Genomic DNA, 18,662 nt, shown 5'->3' with positions numbered 1-18,662 from the left:
GCGCCCCTGCAGCCTGCTCCCTCCACCTAGCTCCCTCCCTGGCTGTCGTAGGGGGATTTCCTCTGACTGCTTGGTTCTTCTCAGCTTCTGGATAAGAGAAAAATTCTGAGGACAACACTGACGATCCCGATTTGGAGAACTTGAAACAACCTCAGAAGAAACACCAGGTGGCTACCTGGAGGATCCGAGACCAGCAGAGCAAATCCTATTCCTTCCAGAGGGGACCCTCAAGGAACTTCGAAGCCAAGGCTACATTTTTTTTTTTTTTAAGCCAAAGTAAATTCCTACTCATTTTGGTTATGTTGTAAATCCCTTCTCCTTGCTAGTAACTAGAAGGCCAGCCAATCTATCTTGATGAAGTGAGCAACTTCAATAAATATATAGCAATGGGTTAGGACAAAATTTTAGTAAGATGCTCTTGATAATAATCCTTTTCATTTGGCAATTTGTCAGTATCTTTCCTCTCATTTTCTAGACTCTGGGGTTGCCTGCCTATGTCAATGAACTCACTGCTAGTGAATTCGGGGTGGGGCTTCAGTTCTTCCTTTTCATTCCAACTGCAAGTTCTCATCAGTCGTCTGTGCCTTAGTGTGAGGCTCACATAGAAGAGCCAGCCTCCATCTGTATGGAGGTCAGCTCAGGGCAGTCGCTCTAACGGGAAGCCTCCCACTGAGGTTTACTTACAAGACCAACCTGGTGGTTTTCACTGTGTCCATCCCTCATCACTAGAACGATGCTCCAAGGGGCTGTGTTCTTTCAATGCTGGGATCCAAAGCTGAGAGCGATGTTCACCAATTAACACCAACCACCAAAAAGCTATTTGCTGTTAAACGACTCCAGTTATCAGCTCCTTGCGAGCTTGGACTATTCGTACTGATTTCTATTTTCTCAGTGCCAGGTATCGTATCTGCTCTCTGACAGGTGCTCAATAAACATTTACTGAACTGTATTACTAAAACAATCCTCCTCTGAATAAAGGTGAAGGGTTTTAAAAGCTACCCAAACTGTTTCTTTCTCTTAAAATATGTTTGGGACCAAACAGCATGGGTGACTCCCAGGCTATGTTTCATCAACATGTTCCCCAAAATAAAAACGACCACACCTTCTGTCCTTTGGGGATTAATTTACTACTTTGAGAAGCTAATCTCTTTAGCTTGACTCTAAAAGTCAAATCAAATACCTCAGTGTGGGCAGGACATCACATTTATTTTAACCTATGAAACTCTCATGGTTGGTCACCCTTGCAATAGGGCTGACTCTGCCCTAATAGTACACATTTGCCAGGTGGTCCTAAAACAGAGGAACGAGATTGACTGGCCCCTCCCTTCCACCCAGGTGTCTCTACCCACAGCCAAACGATGATGGCAAAAACAGAACACTAGAATCCAGAAATGACCCATCTGTTCAAAAGTTTATCTTCCTTTCACACTACTGTAGGAGTTCCCACCTCTAGCGGTAGAGTGGGTAACCCCAGGGTCTAAGCATCACCCTCTTTCTATCAATTCCCTTCTAAATTATTGTTCACAAAAAATTCCAAAATCTATTTCCATTAAGTCCTTTTGAAAAGAAGCTTAATGACGAATCAAAAAAAACATCCTGATAGTTTCTTGCCCTGTGGGCCAAACTCAGCCTGAGGCTGCACAAGTCTTCTGTCTGAGAATGAAAAATTAAAGAGATCATACTGCTGGATTGTTTGACAACCAAAGCAATGGGAAGAGATTTCGAGTTTCAAGAGAAAAGGAAGGGTAGGGACTGCTTCACAGGTTAGGTTGGCATTGTGCCTATAGGTACCTTTTCCTGTTTCTTCTGAGTTGTGCCCTTCCTTTGCCTTTACCCTGACCCAAGCTCATCTCCTTTCTAACATGATCCATGTATGGTACATTCTATAATGAGCCAACAAGGCCTTGGTTGAATGAATCACTGTAAAGTCAATATATTCTACATATATGTTCCTTTATTAATGGCTAGTAACTCAAGGGCAGCAATTGGAGATATAAGTCTAAAAATTCAACTCAGAACTACAGAGAACATTCTAACAGATGCTTAAAAAACACATGAACGTCATGATGGACGATATCGTCATGAACTAGCATCTATTTAAATGCTGAAATAGAATAGCCAATATCTAAAAATGGAAACAAGTTAGAAAACAGCTCTCCAATTAATAAAACCAGCCTTTGACGTCAAGTCCATGTTGCTGATGGGGAAGACCAAAAGAAAGAAAAAAGTATTAAAAATAATAATAAAGCATGTCAAGCAATGGAGGACTATGACAGCAGACAGTATCCTATAAAATCAAAATAGTAACATGCCTTTGTGGAAGCCCAAAATAGGGAATCAAGGGTCCAGGGCTTTGATCCACTGTGTTTCCTCCCTGATTCACTGTGTGATCTTAGGTAACTTACTTAACCTCTCTGGGCTTTAGTTTTCCCATCTCTAAAACGTAAATAGCAATCTCTGCTACTTTCTACCTTAAAATAAATTAAGTCTCAATCATGAGGGAAAAAATTATACATATGGTGACCACAGTGCAGAACAATATAAAATACAACAATGAAATTAAAGAGAAGAATGAAACAACAGAAAAAAATATTTTTAAAAGCGGACTTTTCAAAGAAAGATAAGAAAAAAAGATGGAATTGAAAACAGCAGAAGTACTAGATAAAATTCAATTATCCTTCCAAGAATTAAACTGGCCTTTTATTGGCAACTTCGGAAAAAGAGAAAGTTGGAGACAAAAAAAAAAGATTAAAATATACCATTGTAAAATGCCTTCAATACCGTAGATGAGAATAACTAGTTAAGATTTTTTTAAAGTTAGGAATAACTCTGTTAAGTTCTTGCTCTAATTCAAAGTAGGTAGGCCCAAAAAGAGCAGATGCAAGCTGCTTTGCAAGTGAAAGTATCACAGACATTTATGGTTTGGGGAAATCTTTACCACAGACAGATTTAGATCCTCTTTTCCCCAATGTGCTTTTTTTCCCTAATCACTTATGCTCCTCACCAAGGACGCTCTACCTAATTATTATGGAGAGCTGACCTGGAGAGATTTCAGCAGCACTGCCCACAGATGTCAGTCGTTTGGCCTAGAGGTAGACCCCACCAACATTAACTGAAGATGAAGCAGGAAGTCTTGTCCAGCCATCAATTTCTAAGACAGGCTGGGCTGCAAGCCCAGTTGGTTGGCCACAGGTCGGCTAGGCTGCCCCACCTGGGACAAAAGTTAAGTGAGGCTCATTGGGAATCTGCCTTGGGCCTGAGAATATGACAGTTACTTTGGTGTATGGAGAAAAGACCCTTGTTCTTGCTTGGGCTCCTCACACCTGCATGTGTTCAAGTACATGTGTGTGGGGGTGGCTGCAGGAGAAAGGAGACTGTTCCTCTCTTAAAGGGACAGCCTATATTCAAATGCAGCCACCTCTTTCCTCTAAACCCAAGAACTCTGTCTAACCATGTTCAACCTACTACTCAGATGCAGACTTGGACAGCAAGCCAGTGAAGCTCAAGTCAGGAAGTGGGTTCCTTAGAGCTTTTTCCTCCCGATGTCTTCTAGGTAACTGATTCTTTTAAGAAGTCACAAGAAATGGGTTAGGTTTGGATTTGATGGTACAAGGTGAGAATTTTGTTAGACACCAAGGAAATGCTTTTTCTAACCACTGTAAATATCTAAAGAAAATGTCTTCCTAAGTATCTAGGTAACAAGAAGAAAAAAAAAATGTTTTCACTGATGAGGTTTAGAAAATAGAACTTGAAAACTCTGAAGCCAATTCCTTTTCTCAGTAGATTCTTGATGCAATCTCTGGACTGTATTTTATCTGAGGGGTAAAGTTTCCCCCTTCACCTCAAAGATGAGAGAAATGACTTGTTAAGCATCTTACAATTCTTGGAGAGATGAACTAGATCCTAATAATCATATGAGCACTGAATTTTGTAAGCATTTATCCAGTAAATAATCTCTGAACACCCCTTGAATGTCAGACATTAAAGTCAGATCAAGTTGGATAACAAAACAGCAGAAGAAACACTTTTCTGTGCCACCTTAATGAGAGGAGCTGAAAATGCCCTCATCTATACCTTTAAAGAAGACAGGACCGAGAATCTAGCCTCGAGGGGCCTTCACAAGAAACTGTACCCACCTCAGCTCTGAAAGTCAAACACCTCCACATAGTTGTACCCTACGAACACTTTTCCAGCAAATCACGTCCCATCCTGGCTTCAGAGTTTAAACTTTCACATTCACTCACCTTAGGAGCACTTTCACTCTCGTTATCTCTCAGGAAGAGGTGAGTCATACATAAGACAATGCAGTTGGTTAGTTCATAGTCAATATGCTGACCTCTGAAGCCTATCATTGACCACCAAGAGCACTGGGATTGACCATGGTCTTGAGTTCTGCTGTACAACTACCCAGACAGAAAAACTGTGCTGGCCTGTTTGACAACCCACATTTATCAGTCAGGTCTGATGTGGTGGTCACAGGACCTATGGCAGCTATGACAACATGAGACTCAGGTCTCTTGCTGCAGGGAGCATAACTGACTGGATCCACCATGTCCCCCACCAAGGCCATGCTTCCTAGGGGCTGCTCCGGCCAAAGGCTGAGCATGATGGGGCCATGAGGCCCTTCTTATGAGATATGGAGCTCCTCCGCTGGGCAACTGGCCGGAGGATTCCCCATCAGCCTGGCCAAAACTTCCTTGGAATTGAGCTGCAGTTCGAGGCTCTTCTCACCCAAATCTTCCTTCCCTCTCTCCTTTTACAGGTAACAGACCTGCAGCACAGTCTGGAGGCTCCCCTGCCTTCTCTTGCTCTGTCCTACTTTGTCCTTCACAGATGCCCCACCACAATAAATTTATTCCAAGTCCAATCATGTCTTGATATCTGCTTCTTAGCAAACCTAAACAAATACACTACTAATATCAGATATTTTCCTGTTAATTGTCTCACTTTGTGAAAAATTTTGAAAGGCATTTTCCTTGTTGTTGCTGTGTGACTTTGGGCTAGAACTCTTTCCACCTCTTGAACTTCGGTTTCTTCATTTGTACAATGAGAATAACAGAATCTTCCTCATGTGGCTGTTGATGACAGGTTTAAAAAGATATGTGTGTGTGTGAGAGTGTGCGTGCGTGTGAGTGTGCAATGAAAGAGTCTAGCACACAGCAGGAGTTTAACACACACAGGGGTTGAGCTGAAGAGCTAAAATGACCTACCCGATATTAACTATCTATTGTGCCCCAAGACACTGACAGCAATTACTGAGATTCTATAAGTAAAACATATTGTTTCCTGACCTCAAGGAATACAGAATGATTTTAGAAAGACAAAAGGTTTGGAGAATAATATAAAACAGTGGTAACTAGCACATAGAGAATACTTCCTACAGACCAGCACTATTCTGGGTGCTTTCCATACACTAATTTATTTCATTCTCACAACAATCCTAGGAACTACTAATATTACCATTTGCAGATGAGAAAACTGAGGCACAGAGATGTTAGCTGGTCCAAAATCACACAGCCGGTCAGTGGCAAAGCCAGAACACGCTCAGGCTGACTGGCTCCCAAGTCCACGCTCTTAACTCCTACATGATATAGCCCCTGAAACATAACCAGTGGTTAAACAGCATGGGGTGGCCACCCTCTCATGTGTCTAACCTGGACTGAAATTTGAAGGCATACCCAAGTGACAAACCAGGCGCAGATGAGCTTCCAACCAGCAGGCATCACAGGAGAGTCACTTTAGGGAGAACAGGGACATGTATAACTTCTCTTCAAGCGAGTCCCTATACTGGGAAACCACTGCTCATTCTGCCGAAAAGTGAAAGCCAACCAGGGAAGAGAGAGAGATGCCAAGGTGTGAAAGCAGCAGCAATATCTGGGACACCTGGCAGGGCCTTTCCCAACAGGGACCATGTGCCATCTTCAAGGTGTGTTGCTAAAGCCAGCAAGGACTCATGTGGATGCCTCGGCAGTATCCTGACTGAATTTTGCTCAGTGGAAATATTTTATTTCAAAAACAAAAAGCTTCAAACTGGAGACAGAACGGAGTTCTAGCACAGTCACCACTCAGTTCCACCATTTACAGGTAGATTTTGTTAAAGAAACAGTAACCACAAAGGTGTGAGCCTCAGAGATCCTCTAAAACAGGCTGGGGGGCTGTACTCAGAAAAGACAGGTAAACTTGTGAGATTCCTGCTGCCCAAAGTCCAGGCCCCCACTCAGCCTCAAAGAGTTGCAAATAGCACCAAGATTTGAGATAGTGTGGGCTATAAATGGGCCTCTTCTACCTCAAAGACAGCATGCAAGGTATTACTTGTGGCCTTCAAAGGCAACAGACAGAAACAGGGAACCTCTGCTTTCTACATTTTTAAAAGATATTTAAAAAAAAAAAATTAACAGTGAAGCCAAATACTCTACCATGTGACTTTTTCTACAGGTGGTAGAAGATTATGCAAAACTGTCACAAAGTAAATCAGTTAGGAGGCAGAAGCAGTGAAAATGCTACGCAGGCAACAAACAGAAAGGGGCTTTTCTTCCCATCCAGCTCAAATCTTCCTGGAAGTTTACCTCCCTCAATGCTTCAAAGTGTTTTCCCATCAGTCTCATTACTGAGCAGCATGTTACCCCATTACTCCAGTTGGATCCCCAAACCGTTTCCATGTCCCACTGTAGGACCTACTATCAAACACAGAGGATCTGAATCCCTCTAGCTCCTGAGATGCTGGCTGGCAGCAAGTCTCTGCTTGGGCAGAGGAGGTCTTCCCAGCTTCCTGAAACCTGCTAATAAGCACCAAGGCCTCTGAGCCAGAAAGGAGAAGACACCCTCTGTTGCTTTCTCATTTGTGAAGTTCTTTTCCTCTTGTCCATTCAAGTGCTACTCCAGGAAGCTCTGCATTGAGACTGTGATGGCCTCCTGCAAGCCCTCCAGCCAGCTCCAGCTTGGCCTGGCCAGGAGACCTCAGGGCCCCTATAAAAGGCAGCTGCTGCACAAATCAGGCACCAGAGTCCTATGCTCTTGTCAACAAGCTGGTTCTTCTTGACTTTAGTCGATTCCAACTATCTTACACGGAAAACATCTACCTGAAGAGACTATATTCTAGAGTTTGGCTCAGGGAATAAATCCTCAAACTAAAAAGCTCTATACTGTTCCTAATAACATACCCACTTGGGTTTAGAATGGCAAAAATCTTCTGTATGAATTCAGGCTGCAGTACTAATTTGCTTTGGTGACCCCTCCCCGCTTCATTAACAGCACGTAGGCTCATGCCCAAAGTTTCCACAGTTGTCATTTGTGCCTGAGTACATCGAGATTATTTTGCAATCTAGCTTTTCTTCAGAAAACTGTGATTTCAGGTAACACTGCCAAATCTCAGGTTTTATTCTGAATTGAAGGGCTTTAAAGCACTTTTTTTTGCAGTAAAGTTGTTTATTTTCGAGAACATATTTTAGCAGTAGTTCTGAGTTTCTGACCCCTAAAACTCAGCTAGGAGCCAGAACTAAGAACTCCCAGGTTCTGGCTTTGCAGGAACTTTCTTTTTACATGACTTTAGACTGGCTATAGTGACATCTACGAAATGGCAAAAAGATTTAAGGCCTGAGCAATTTGAGAGGGCCTGTAGGGGAATGTATGGGGCTTCTTTTTCTACAAGACTAGTACCATTTTTCAGGATTGTTTCACCCTCAAATATTTGAAATTTAAATTCCAGACAGTCCCCAATTTAGCCATTAGGAAACTGAGGAACTATTTAGTCACAAGTCTGCAAAGCACTATAAAACATCATTGCATTACAGTTAATGAATGGCTTTGGGCTTAGCTTTTCTCAGGCTCCGGGATGAAAGAGAGACCCTAACCGCCTCACTCACAGTTGCAACTCAAAGAGCCTGATACATCTGGATATTGACAAGAGCATTCCCACCAGGCCAGCTCAATAACAATCACAGAAGTGATAGGAATGGAGTCCTTATCGTTGGCAAAGTCTGGCAATCAGAAATGAAGTTGGATAAAGGTGATTTACAGACCAATAACTTTGGACTGAAGCCAAAGGCTAGCCCTGGCCCCTCCTCCATTCCCCTAACTCACATAGGTACAGTGTTAATTAGTGACCAGCAGGAGACAAGGCCCCTAATCTGCTCTAGGAAAGCAACTAGATAACCAATGAGTGTTTTCATTCCTTAATATGGGGAAAGATTTCACATGCAGGTGAGACATCTGGCACTTAAAATTCAGTTCAGGAGCTACTTCTGTGCAGGTTGCAATTAGGTGGCCTTGAATAAGTCATTTTTTATGCCCCAGTATCATTATCTATAAAATGAGGCTGGAGGGACAGAGTAAAAGAGAGGATACTAACAATGTAGTGTAATATTCTATGCCTACTGAAATTGGAAAACAAAATCAGACATGCCGATGTTTTTCAAGTAACTGGAAAGCATTTTGCTTAGGTCTATCACATATATAGAAAACAGGGCCACTAGCGTTAGATTGTTTTGTTAATTAGATAGGGTTCATAATGTATCTTCGAACAAGAGAAAATGGAGCTTTCTGATTGTATCAGTTTGATAACCGTAAGCAGTTCACAGTAAGGTAAGAAGGTACATTTTGGCGGAAGCCAATATTGCATTTGATGTATTCTTAACTCAGCTAACAGGCAGGCTTTCAAGCCATGTTATCTGCCCCCACATCTTGACCTAATTTAACAAGTTGCCATGGGAGCCCAGTGAAGGTTGATGCAATTTTCTTATCTTTGGAGGAAGAATGTAACTGTGCAAGAGAATGTGAAAATTCAGTTTCTAACTGATTTCCACACTTACAGTGCAGTAACTAAGACATCATACAAAGAAGTAAAATGCACTCCTTTGAAGGTGACATGGATGAAGACCTAGGCATCTACTGTAATAGCAGGAAAACGGATTCTGTTACCAGCTCAGAGAATCTATACATACACCCTTCCGTTCAGGCCAAGAATTAGTGATAGAAGGGTACAAGTGCTCGTACCATGTGGCCACACATACTCTGCAACAATCAAATTTTTAGAGAACAAACAGAAAAGGCGGGGGCAGAACTTGAGACAGAAAATAGGTGTAACTTTTATGAGCAATAAAAAATTTTGTCAACACTTATACAATAACTTCCACTTTCCAAAGCATTCTTCAAAATTTTAATTCCTGTTTAGTTCATGTCTGCATAAGGACAGTGACCCGATTGTAGGAATTCCAGTCACTGCCTGCTCCTCGGGCAGCGGAAGGGGCTGAATGGGTATAAAGTGAGAAGAGGCCACAATGAGGGTACAAGAGCAAGGAACCACCACGTAGAACAATTTGCAGTGTGAGCAGATGTTCACCAGGCATTAAGCAGAGGAAAAAGCCATCGAAATCTGTGCTACCTCCAACATGCCTAACAAATCCTGACCTTCATTCAGACCACAGCAGTAAGAAAATCCAATTCAAGTCTCAAGACAATTACAATATATTGAATTTGACAAGACAGTGAACCCTGAAAAGCAACCGGCACTTATCTGCACTCGACATGTGCTTGGAAACATTTGTTGAAATAACTGATTGGTTACTGAGCTCTTTTTTCTCCTATGTCTAGCACAACGTCTAGCGCTCATTTGCTTAATTGATTTAGTTCAATTTTCACGGATCTCCTACCACCAAGATAAGGATGAACACTTCTACTTCACTAAAAGTAGAAAAGGGTACAAGGTAAATTTGCCTAAAATCACACAGTATGTTAGAGTTGGGAGGGAGAACTGAGGACTTCTGTTTTCTGGGCTATTGTTCTCACTACCATGTGAGAGAGTAGTAAAAGTTGAATCCACCAACTGAATGGTAGATTCTTAAAAATGTTTTAATTCAAATGACTATTTTAGTCTTTGAGACCTGTAATTAATAGTCACCCTCATTTTCTTCTACTCACTAATATTTTATTCCCAGACAGAGCGGAGGGAGGGGGAGGAGGGAGAGGAGGGAGGCGGAAGGAAGGAAGGAAGGAAGGAAGGAAGGAAGGAAAGGAAGGAAGGAAGGAAGGAAGGAAGGAAGGAAGGAGTACCTATTAAAAACAGTGTATCCAAATAAAGAGGCAAACATAACTCAGACCTCCAGGACATTATATATATATATATATAAACTTATATACACGCACACATATATATACTGAAAAGAACTTTTGATGCTTTTATCTGTCTCTGAACTTGGATTGCCAGAGAAGCCCCACAGGTGGCTTTTGGTGTTGGCTATGTTGATGGCCATTCATGTCCCTAATTTGTACTTGACACTCATTCCTAGTCCTTAGAATTTACAATTCATCCCTTTTCTTCTCTCGTTGAAACTGAGACACTTGGAAAGATCTTCTGACTCTCAGATAATTCTCATCGAGTTACTAAAATCATCTTACACAAAATCCTTTAAGTCACTTTTGTAGACTATTAGCTCTGTAGGCTTCTCCCATATAGAAAATCAAATTACTAAGGCATGCAACACTTTTAGAACAGTTTCATTTGAGGTGGAAATCAAGCTTTCACCATTCCTAGAAACCTTTGTAGCGTCACCATGGATCATTACGAGAATCTCATCCCATGAAGGCTGACCTAAATCATAAGACTTTCTTTGGCCATAATCCAAACTTTAGGATTTCAAGTCAGTTTATTTAATCTCATCATTCACAAAACTGCCCTAACTAGCAAAATTTTCAAGATACATATGAAATAAGAGAGAATGATAAAAACGATCATGGGAAAAGAATTATGGTCATGGATGTGAATGGTAGTTATAGTGGTGATACGCCAGAGAGAATGAAGAAATACCTTTAATAAGGGGAAACGAAGTTGAAGATTTGGTACTGGAAGTTAGGGTTGAAGTTGTACTTGGCCTTGGCCTTTACGCTTGGGCAAGTGACAGAGCATAGTGTTCCCTGCACCCCACGAACAGAAGCAAGCACACCCAGCTAGAGGTATCTGCCACCTCCGGAGCCTACAGTCATCTTACAGCCACCTCGGCCTTTCCTTCCTATTCCCAATTAAGCAGCACTTCTCCTCTCCATCAGTGTATCCAACTGGAGTCTAGTTCTTAAAATACCTGCAGCTATGCTTATAACTACAGGAGTCAGCACTCCTGTACATCTTGAAAGAGTGCTTAATTTACTTTTCTTCATTCCAGATGTCATTATGGAAACAGGAGAACTTTCTAATAGTCTGCTCTACAGAGATGGGAAAGCAGTCCCTTCAAAAGTAGCAAGTTCCCACATACTAATGACATTCAAGCAGAGACCAAGGAAGATATGGTAGAATGAACAGAGTGGGGGACCTTAAAGTTCCTCCTTTCTGGCCCATGGCTCTGTATACAGACCTTGTCGCTACCTCAAAACACGGACATAATTCCCGAGCACCTATGCATGCTCTGGACTTGTACTAGCAGCCACGTGGACTGCAACATAAAAGGCACACTCCACTCCTGTCTTCGAAAAAAGAGTTATTTTTTAAGCATTTGAGTTGTTCTCAAAGGTTGGCTGGTTTTCCTAGTAAAAATCTGAGACTTCCCTGACACAAGAACAAAGATGTAGCACACTCTTCAGATAAGACAGATACCTCCATAGATTTTGCTGTTTATCTTCATTCACACAAAGGGTCCCCACATGGAGACCTGTCCAGAATGGAGAAAATTACAATAGCATCAAGGCCTAGACCAAAGATGAGAAATCAAAGCTTAAAATAAGCTCTACTCACAACACAATTTCTACTTGTTACAAAACGCTACAGTCTTTCAGAAAGGATCTGATAATTAACATGATAATGCTCCCTGGATATGGCTCCGATATACTTTGCAAACGTTTCCAGGGGTAGGCAGCATATGCACTAAAGTTTATTTGGACATGAATTGTTATGCTCTATTACTAGACTCTCACTCAAAGCTCGAGCTCTCAGCATACATTTCTTCATTCACTACTACTATAACTTTTACTCCTGGAATAAAATCAATAATAAAGCTAAGTGAGGAAAAAGGTTTCCTACACAGACCAGAATCTGATGGGATCTGAGGATGACTAAGGACCATCTGAACAGCCAGCCTAATGAATACTCCACTACAGAAGAGTCCAGAACGTAGGCCACTCAGTGATGTTTTGAGAGATGCTACTGCTGGTTTTGTGTTTAAAAAGACCTCCCAAGAGCAGGCGAGAAAAAGTCCCTTGATGCTCAGCCACTAGGCAGAGTTTCCAGAAACACCAAGTGAATGTAGTTCCCTTCCCCAAAATGTGGGAAAAGTCTAAAATCTAAGCTTTTCCTACCACTTTTGGAAATAATCCCTTGGGACAGAATGATACTATTTGCTTCCAACAATCAATGGCTATTCACAAATGGAGGGGCTTGAGAGACTGAGCAGACCTCTTAGAGTCTGCTTCTCTTGATTCACAAAAAGAAAGAGTCGACCTCAGTCTCTGGGAATGTGCACACAGTGCCTTCCACTGAGCCCACCCACAGCAACACACACAGAGGCTACAGAGGTAGGGGCAGACGCCTACCTGTGTAGCCAGCCAGGGCAGCAGCAGGAATGACAGGCTTGTCCTTGTTGAGGTCAGCACGGTCACGCACATAGTCCTTGAAGGTGCCCTTGGGCTTGTGGTTGGGCAGGGCGGCTGGATAGTCCTCGGAGTCGAAGCTGTCATAGGAGGGAACGCGCTGCAGGCTGTTGAAAGATGACTGGCTGCTCCAGGACTGGGTGAGGCGGTCACAACTATCGTAGCTCTCTATGCTCTCAAAAGAGTCCTGGCCCCCGAGTTTACCTAGAGGTAAAGGGGGAGGTGGGAAGAGGGCAGGGGAGGAGGGGTTGGGAAAAGACAACTGTAAAAACCCTCTTAGTGAGGACAGGTTGCTCATCAGATCCACAGGAGAGATGGAAGAAGGGAGAGGCCAGTGGGAATGAAAGCTCATGGTTTTCCTCTGGGGAAGAGGGTCTGTGTGGCCCGCAATCTGGGAGCCCACTGAACGGTGCTGTCTTGTTCTATGGCTTCTGGGGCAGAAATTCAGAGTCAAATGCTGCTCATACCTGTCAGAGGGACACGGCAATGCCTGGGACCTCAAGAACCCTAGAGCCAGAAACCTAAAAACTAAGACTCAGACATGTTATTGTGGGATTTCTAGCTGATGTATTAGACCTAATGAATAGATGAAGAAATCAGAGCGGTGTCAGGCTCAATTCCCTACTCCGACTTAACCCAATGAGATGATTTCAAAAGGCCCAATTTGGCAAAATATTTTGGTCATAAGAAAAAAAAATTCCATTAGACTAAGAGCAGACTGACCTTCCTTGACCTTGGAGCTAAAGTGTTATTTTTTAGCATTTTTTTCCAAATACTATTTTAAAATGAAATACATGTACCACCTCAAACAGAGAAAGAAGTTATGAGATGTTTCTTTCCAGGAGATTAAAAAAAAAAAAAATCACTCTTCTAAACAGAAATCAATACTGATTATTCTTTCCAAGTACAATTTTGTTCTTGAAATTTATACTTCATTGAGGAAGTGTGGGCAATATAAAACAAAGGAGTTGACGAAAGAGTTAAAGTCTATAGCAATGTCAGAAATCCTTTACTCTTTGAGTTGCTTAAGGCATTCTTAACTGACCACAAGATCATGCAAGTTCATTAATTTCCCAAACCAGGTTATAAACAGCTGCCATCATTGCATAATAGCTCCAAGAGAAATTCCATTGGCAAATGCGCCATTAAAAAGGAGGCTAACAAACAAAAATTTTGGAGGACAATACATCTAAGAGCTAAAAAAGGCTCATGGGAATATTTTCTATGCTTTACTTTCGGATACTTTTTAGGTAACCTAAACTAAATCCTGGGGGACTAAATGGCCACCTCAACTCAGCACAAGTCATGAGGCAAAGGATGTGACAAACTTGTATGTAGAAATATCTATAAATCAACTCTCAACTGTTCAGGGGTAGCTGATCTACTATAAGATTTAAATCCCGGAATAAGATTGGCCAATACTACCAGATACTAGTGTGGTTTTGGTATATTCTCCCCTTTCTTAATAGTGGCTAGAGATTGGTTAAAACAATGAAATTCAAATATTTAATATTGGTATCCAAACCAAAAGTAAATATATAATAATTAGGGAGACATGTTGCTCTCTAATTTTTTAAAATCTCAGATAAAAGATATTTAGTTAAATATGTAATTTTTGTATAATTTACTGTTGTAGATTTCCTGAACCCCTTATTCCTCCAATACTGCTTATAACAGAAAGGCAGTTAGTTATTTATCTGCTGCTTCTTAGTCCTTTCTCCAAAAGTCCATTCAAAGAAGGGTAACGTCCAGAAGGCAAACTGAAGAGCTTCATAGAGTTATCAGCCCTGCCTACCCAGTTCACTGTCACATTCGCAACTCTTCATTATTATTTAAAAAGTGAAGGAATTGTCCCTTCCAGAAATTCACATTACAAGACTCCAGAAAACAGCCAGAATGCAATAGCCACTTTTTAACACAAGAAGACATTTTTGGCAGCTACTTCAAAGGTATTCACTCACACCAGCTACCCATATTGATGGTCATTCAATTTCTCTGTGGGACAAACACACCAAAAGCCTAAGAAAGAGAATTTATGTTTTCATTAAGAACACCCCACCGAGTCAATGATATTTAGGCAATATTTACACTAAAGTCTCTCTGAAATGATTCTATCTCCATCAGCCACTTTTATATTTGGAGGGCACGGAGAATGGAATTTCCACGAGCAGACTGTTGTGCTTCCAAGGCATCCCAAAGAGCGAGGGCACTAACCTGGGCATAACCACCCTCTGGCAGCTTCTCAAACATGAGCCAAATGCAACTCCGTTGGGAGCTGTGGTCTACAGCAGTAAGCTGCTTTCGTTTTACCCCTATTTCACAATCCTGGAGCTGGGAACCTTCGTTTACGGGCATTTTCTCCAAAAATGGGTCAAATCCAACTGGATTAGACATTCAGTTGTGCTACTGTGCTCATGCAGGGAAGCACGTGCCCACTAAGCTGTCCCCTGGCCAGCTTTCCTGGGAAGTGTCTCAGCAAGGTCCTTCTAAAGCTATCTGACTCCACCAAGCAGACCTCAGAGCACTCAAATAGCAGATGGGGAAGCCCCCCAGCAACCGCCTGAACAGACGAGCACTAAGCAGTTCTCAGAGTCCAAGTAGGTGGGACAGAGGAGCACTCTGTGCGCTATAATGAAGTACATGAACACTATTATTATTATTGATATTAATCAGCTAACAGTAATGCTTTCATTCTAGACCAATCATACCACGTCAGAGTCAATCGGCCCTTAAGATATGTCCTGTTTGTAGCACTTCTAACATGCAAAAAGCAGTTGTGACAGGACAGTCTGCCCCTCAAGTTTGTGTGGTCTGAAGCTTGATGTGAGAGTGGAAGAATGAGCCCAGAGAGAAATAACTCATGTCCCTTTGTACGGGTCACTATCCGCTCCACAGTTATTAATTTGGGGTTGAAGAGGTGGTGAGAACTAAGGCCAAGAACGAAGAGAAGGAGAAGGAGAAGTGACAATTATACAAATGCAAAGCCAGATGCAATTTAAAAACATGTGACAGCAGATCTACCCAAAGTTACAACATGGCTGAGGCCCAAACCCTCAGGCTCAGCCTCATCACACAGATGATCAGAAAGCCCCATGAGAAAGAAAGTTGTTCTAATGCTCTGCCTCGCCTGAGAAAAAAAGATACACATACACACTTGTGTATGTAAATAGACACACATCCAAAAATAAATAAAAAAGAATCAGAAAGGGGAAGGCAAACTGATCCCACCCATCCCCTTCAGTCTGCAACACAAACACCCTGGGGCAAGAAGCAGAAAGATTACAGGTTATGATTTTGCTAGGGACTTTCCCTATGCAGGGCATGCTGGTTGTCCAGAGGCCTTCTGGGAGGAAGAGTGAACCTGAACACTCAAAGAAGATGATAAGGTATACGGCCCATGATGCTAATGGGTGACTCTTCAAAGTAAAGATGCCTTTGGGCTCTCCTCCAAGAGCCTCAGAGTAAGTAACAGGGTGATCACCAAGCAGAAATCACTAGGAGGCCGGCCAAGCCTGACTTCCGTGAGCAAAGCCCTCTGAGCCCCTGGATGGGCTTTCTCCTGTTCCCCTTCCTGTTTGTAATTCTTTCCCATTTATCTACCGCAACAGTCATCTTTTTCGACTTTATAGAAATCAGCTAGTGCTTCCTGGATACACAAATCCCTCCTTATGATGGAATGCACTTCTCTCAGAAGCAAAACTATCTATCTACATACTTTAGTATGTGGGCTGCCCCTCTGGGTGTTTATGTCCTGATCTTAAAACTTGGGTATATTTGACCTTTGTTGATTTACAAATCAAGCTCTATTAAAGCTCTATTTTGAAACATTTACTTCACTGTTAGTGAATATTTTATCATTGTCATAATAGTCATGTCAACAAGAGTACCTTCTTTTAGAAGCCACTGGCTACCTCTTTCCTAGGTCCTCTCACTAAATACACACTTTCACCACACTGTTGATGACTGGTTCCAAATAAACCGTTGGTTAACCATTCTTGTATCTTCCCAAACCAAAGAAGTCACAGGAGGCTTGAGAGCCTGGGCTGAGCAACAGATGTCATTAAGATACCAGGCAGGAAGATCTCCAGTCTGACCCAAAAATGGCCTGGGGAACATCAGGGCACGTGTGAAACTAAGAGCTCTCCAGGTCATCTGAATCATTTTTATTAGATTGTGTCCCTCTTAAGCAAAATCCTCTCAAAAAAATTAAGCATACCTTAATAAAACCACCACATTCAACTAGAGTTTTTATTTGGTAAAATATTTTACCCAAGTACAAAATTTGATTGGTCAACCTGCTGAATTTCAATTCCACCATGGACTCATGGTCTGTCATCTTGATGAACTTGACTAAAACTTCCTGATGGAAAGTTTTTAATGTCTACACATTCTAAGATGAAAAGGCTGAAACTCAGGAATATACAGGGCCAACAGTGAGGGACAAAAATGGGACCTGAAAAACTCACAGTTAAATAATTCCTGGAAACCCAAGAGTTTCTAGAGAAGAAATCTGACCTACCACGACTGGTCCTCCCCATGCACATGTTGTCTGGTGTCACAACTTCTTGTTTGATGGCAAAGTAGTCAGTCTGCAAGGTGTCTGTCTGCAGAGGGTCCCGAAGAATAACTGAGGGGTAGTCGTTCTCATACTTGAGGGAGAGGAGCTCCTCTGAGCTGATGGGATGGAGCGTCTGGTAGGACTCTGTGATGAAGCTAGGCTCCGAGAACTCCGAGGGAGGAACACACTGAGCATGCTCGATACCATAGCCTAGAAACAGAGAGTGTGCGCAATTGAAGAAAGGAGAGATGTGTACCTAAAATAATCAGTTCTTCACATTTACGATGGCCCCACGATGTGAAACAAGCTGACTACCTGAGAGTAAAAGGAAAATATTTTAAGTGAGAAGGGCCTGGATTTTTAACCTTGCTCCACTACTTAACAGCTACAGCCCTTGACAAGATACCTCCTTTTCTGACTTAATTTCCTCATTTCTAAAATAGGTACGATTACAATCCTCCTCAGAGTGTTGTGATGAAAATCAAATGAGAATATATATGTAAAATGCCTACCAACATTTCTGGCAAACAATAAACTCTCGCTACATAGTAGTTAATATCACTGTTGTTGTTAGAATAAAAACCATAATAGAGTGAAAAGATAAAACAAAAACAAACCTGCTTTAAAGTCCCTTTGGAAGCAAGACCATCAGATAAGAAGTGCTCTATACTAACACTCTTCCTCTGGCCACCTCTCCAGTACGGTTAGGTGTCACATACTCGAAGAGAGAAGGCTTGATATTCCAAAGTAGAATTTGAAGCCACATGGCACTTCTTCAGGAAGCATTTCAGAGGAAATGCTGTCATATCCAATAGTAAAAGGAACAGAACGGGGGACACGACCAGATCTCAAACCCAAACTTCTATGGCCTCAACAGCACACAGGATCACACAAGCTCAAAGTTTATGGAGCAGGATGTAGTTTCTCTGTGACCTTTATGCTGATGATATCAGACAGAGATTCTAGTAAGTAGGAGCTTGCAGGTAAGTAAAATATGTAAATAGGTTGAAGCGTTGTGCTTTGTGGGAAAAATAAAATAAATAACAAATAGTCTACATTTAAGAAACTATTGTTTTCCTTAGAATTACCATGATGGAGCCTGAGCTCAACCGGGACAGGGATCCTTTCCAAAGTCCTCATTACAGTGATGAGCAAGATGAGAAAACAACAGTGGAAGGTGAACTTACTAATGAAGTAATCCGAGGTATAACGGGATTCTGGGTAGGTAGGGTTGACTCCATTAACTTGATATGGTTTCACATCCTCTGCAACAGACAGGGTAGGGAATGAAACAGAGAGGTCAACATGCAAGTTTGGCCTAAAACGGTCTTGGACGCGAGGACCACAATGATCTCAGTCCCTCTTCTAAGAAATCTGCATGTTCGTTAACTGCGTTGGTCTGTGAGTGTACTCTAACTGGGGCCTTGTCTAGAGCTGAGATCACAAAAGCATGGCTAAGTTTGCTATTTCAGTAGCTGCAAAATGGGATTTAATATCTTGGAAAGAGCATCAGTGAGTAATCTCTACGGACTGG

General features: G+C 42.0%; 1 protein-coding gene across 4 annotated transcripts in view; it reads right to left on the bottom strand.

The window, feature by feature from the left end:
- The window catches only part of ETS1 (ETS proto-oncogene 1, transcription factor), a 121,981-nt gene that overhangs the window by 9,063 nt on the left and 94,256 nt on the right, over window positions 1–18,662 (bottom strand). For 2 of the 4 annotated variants that reach the window (XM_039872728.1, XM_039872729.1), the window contains 3 exons: window positions 18,316–18,393; window positions 17,090–17,338; window positions 12,514–12,774 (listed from right to left, as the gene is read on the bottom strand). In XM_039872728.1, the coding sequence (XP_039728662.1) occupies window positions 12,514–12,774; window positions 17,090–17,338; window positions 18,316–18,393 (588 nt within the window). The remainder of the gene's footprint in view (window positions 1–12,513; window positions 12,775–17,089; window positions 17,339–18,315; window positions 18,394–18,662) is intronic. The other 2 variants (XM_039872730.1, XM_039872731.1) reach the window with 1 other exon arrangement.

Source organism: Pteropus medius, unplaced genomic scaffold, assembly GCF_902729225.1.
Source record: "Pteropus medius unplaced genomic scaffold, Ma_sr-lr_union100, whole genome shotgun sequence".
Lineage (NCBI taxonomy): Eukaryota > Metazoa > Chordata > Mammalia > Chiroptera > Pteropodidae > Pteropus > Pteropus medius.
The sequence above is the reverse complement of the archived record's forward strand: the minus strand, read 5'-3'. Positions and strand labels throughout refer to the sequence as shown.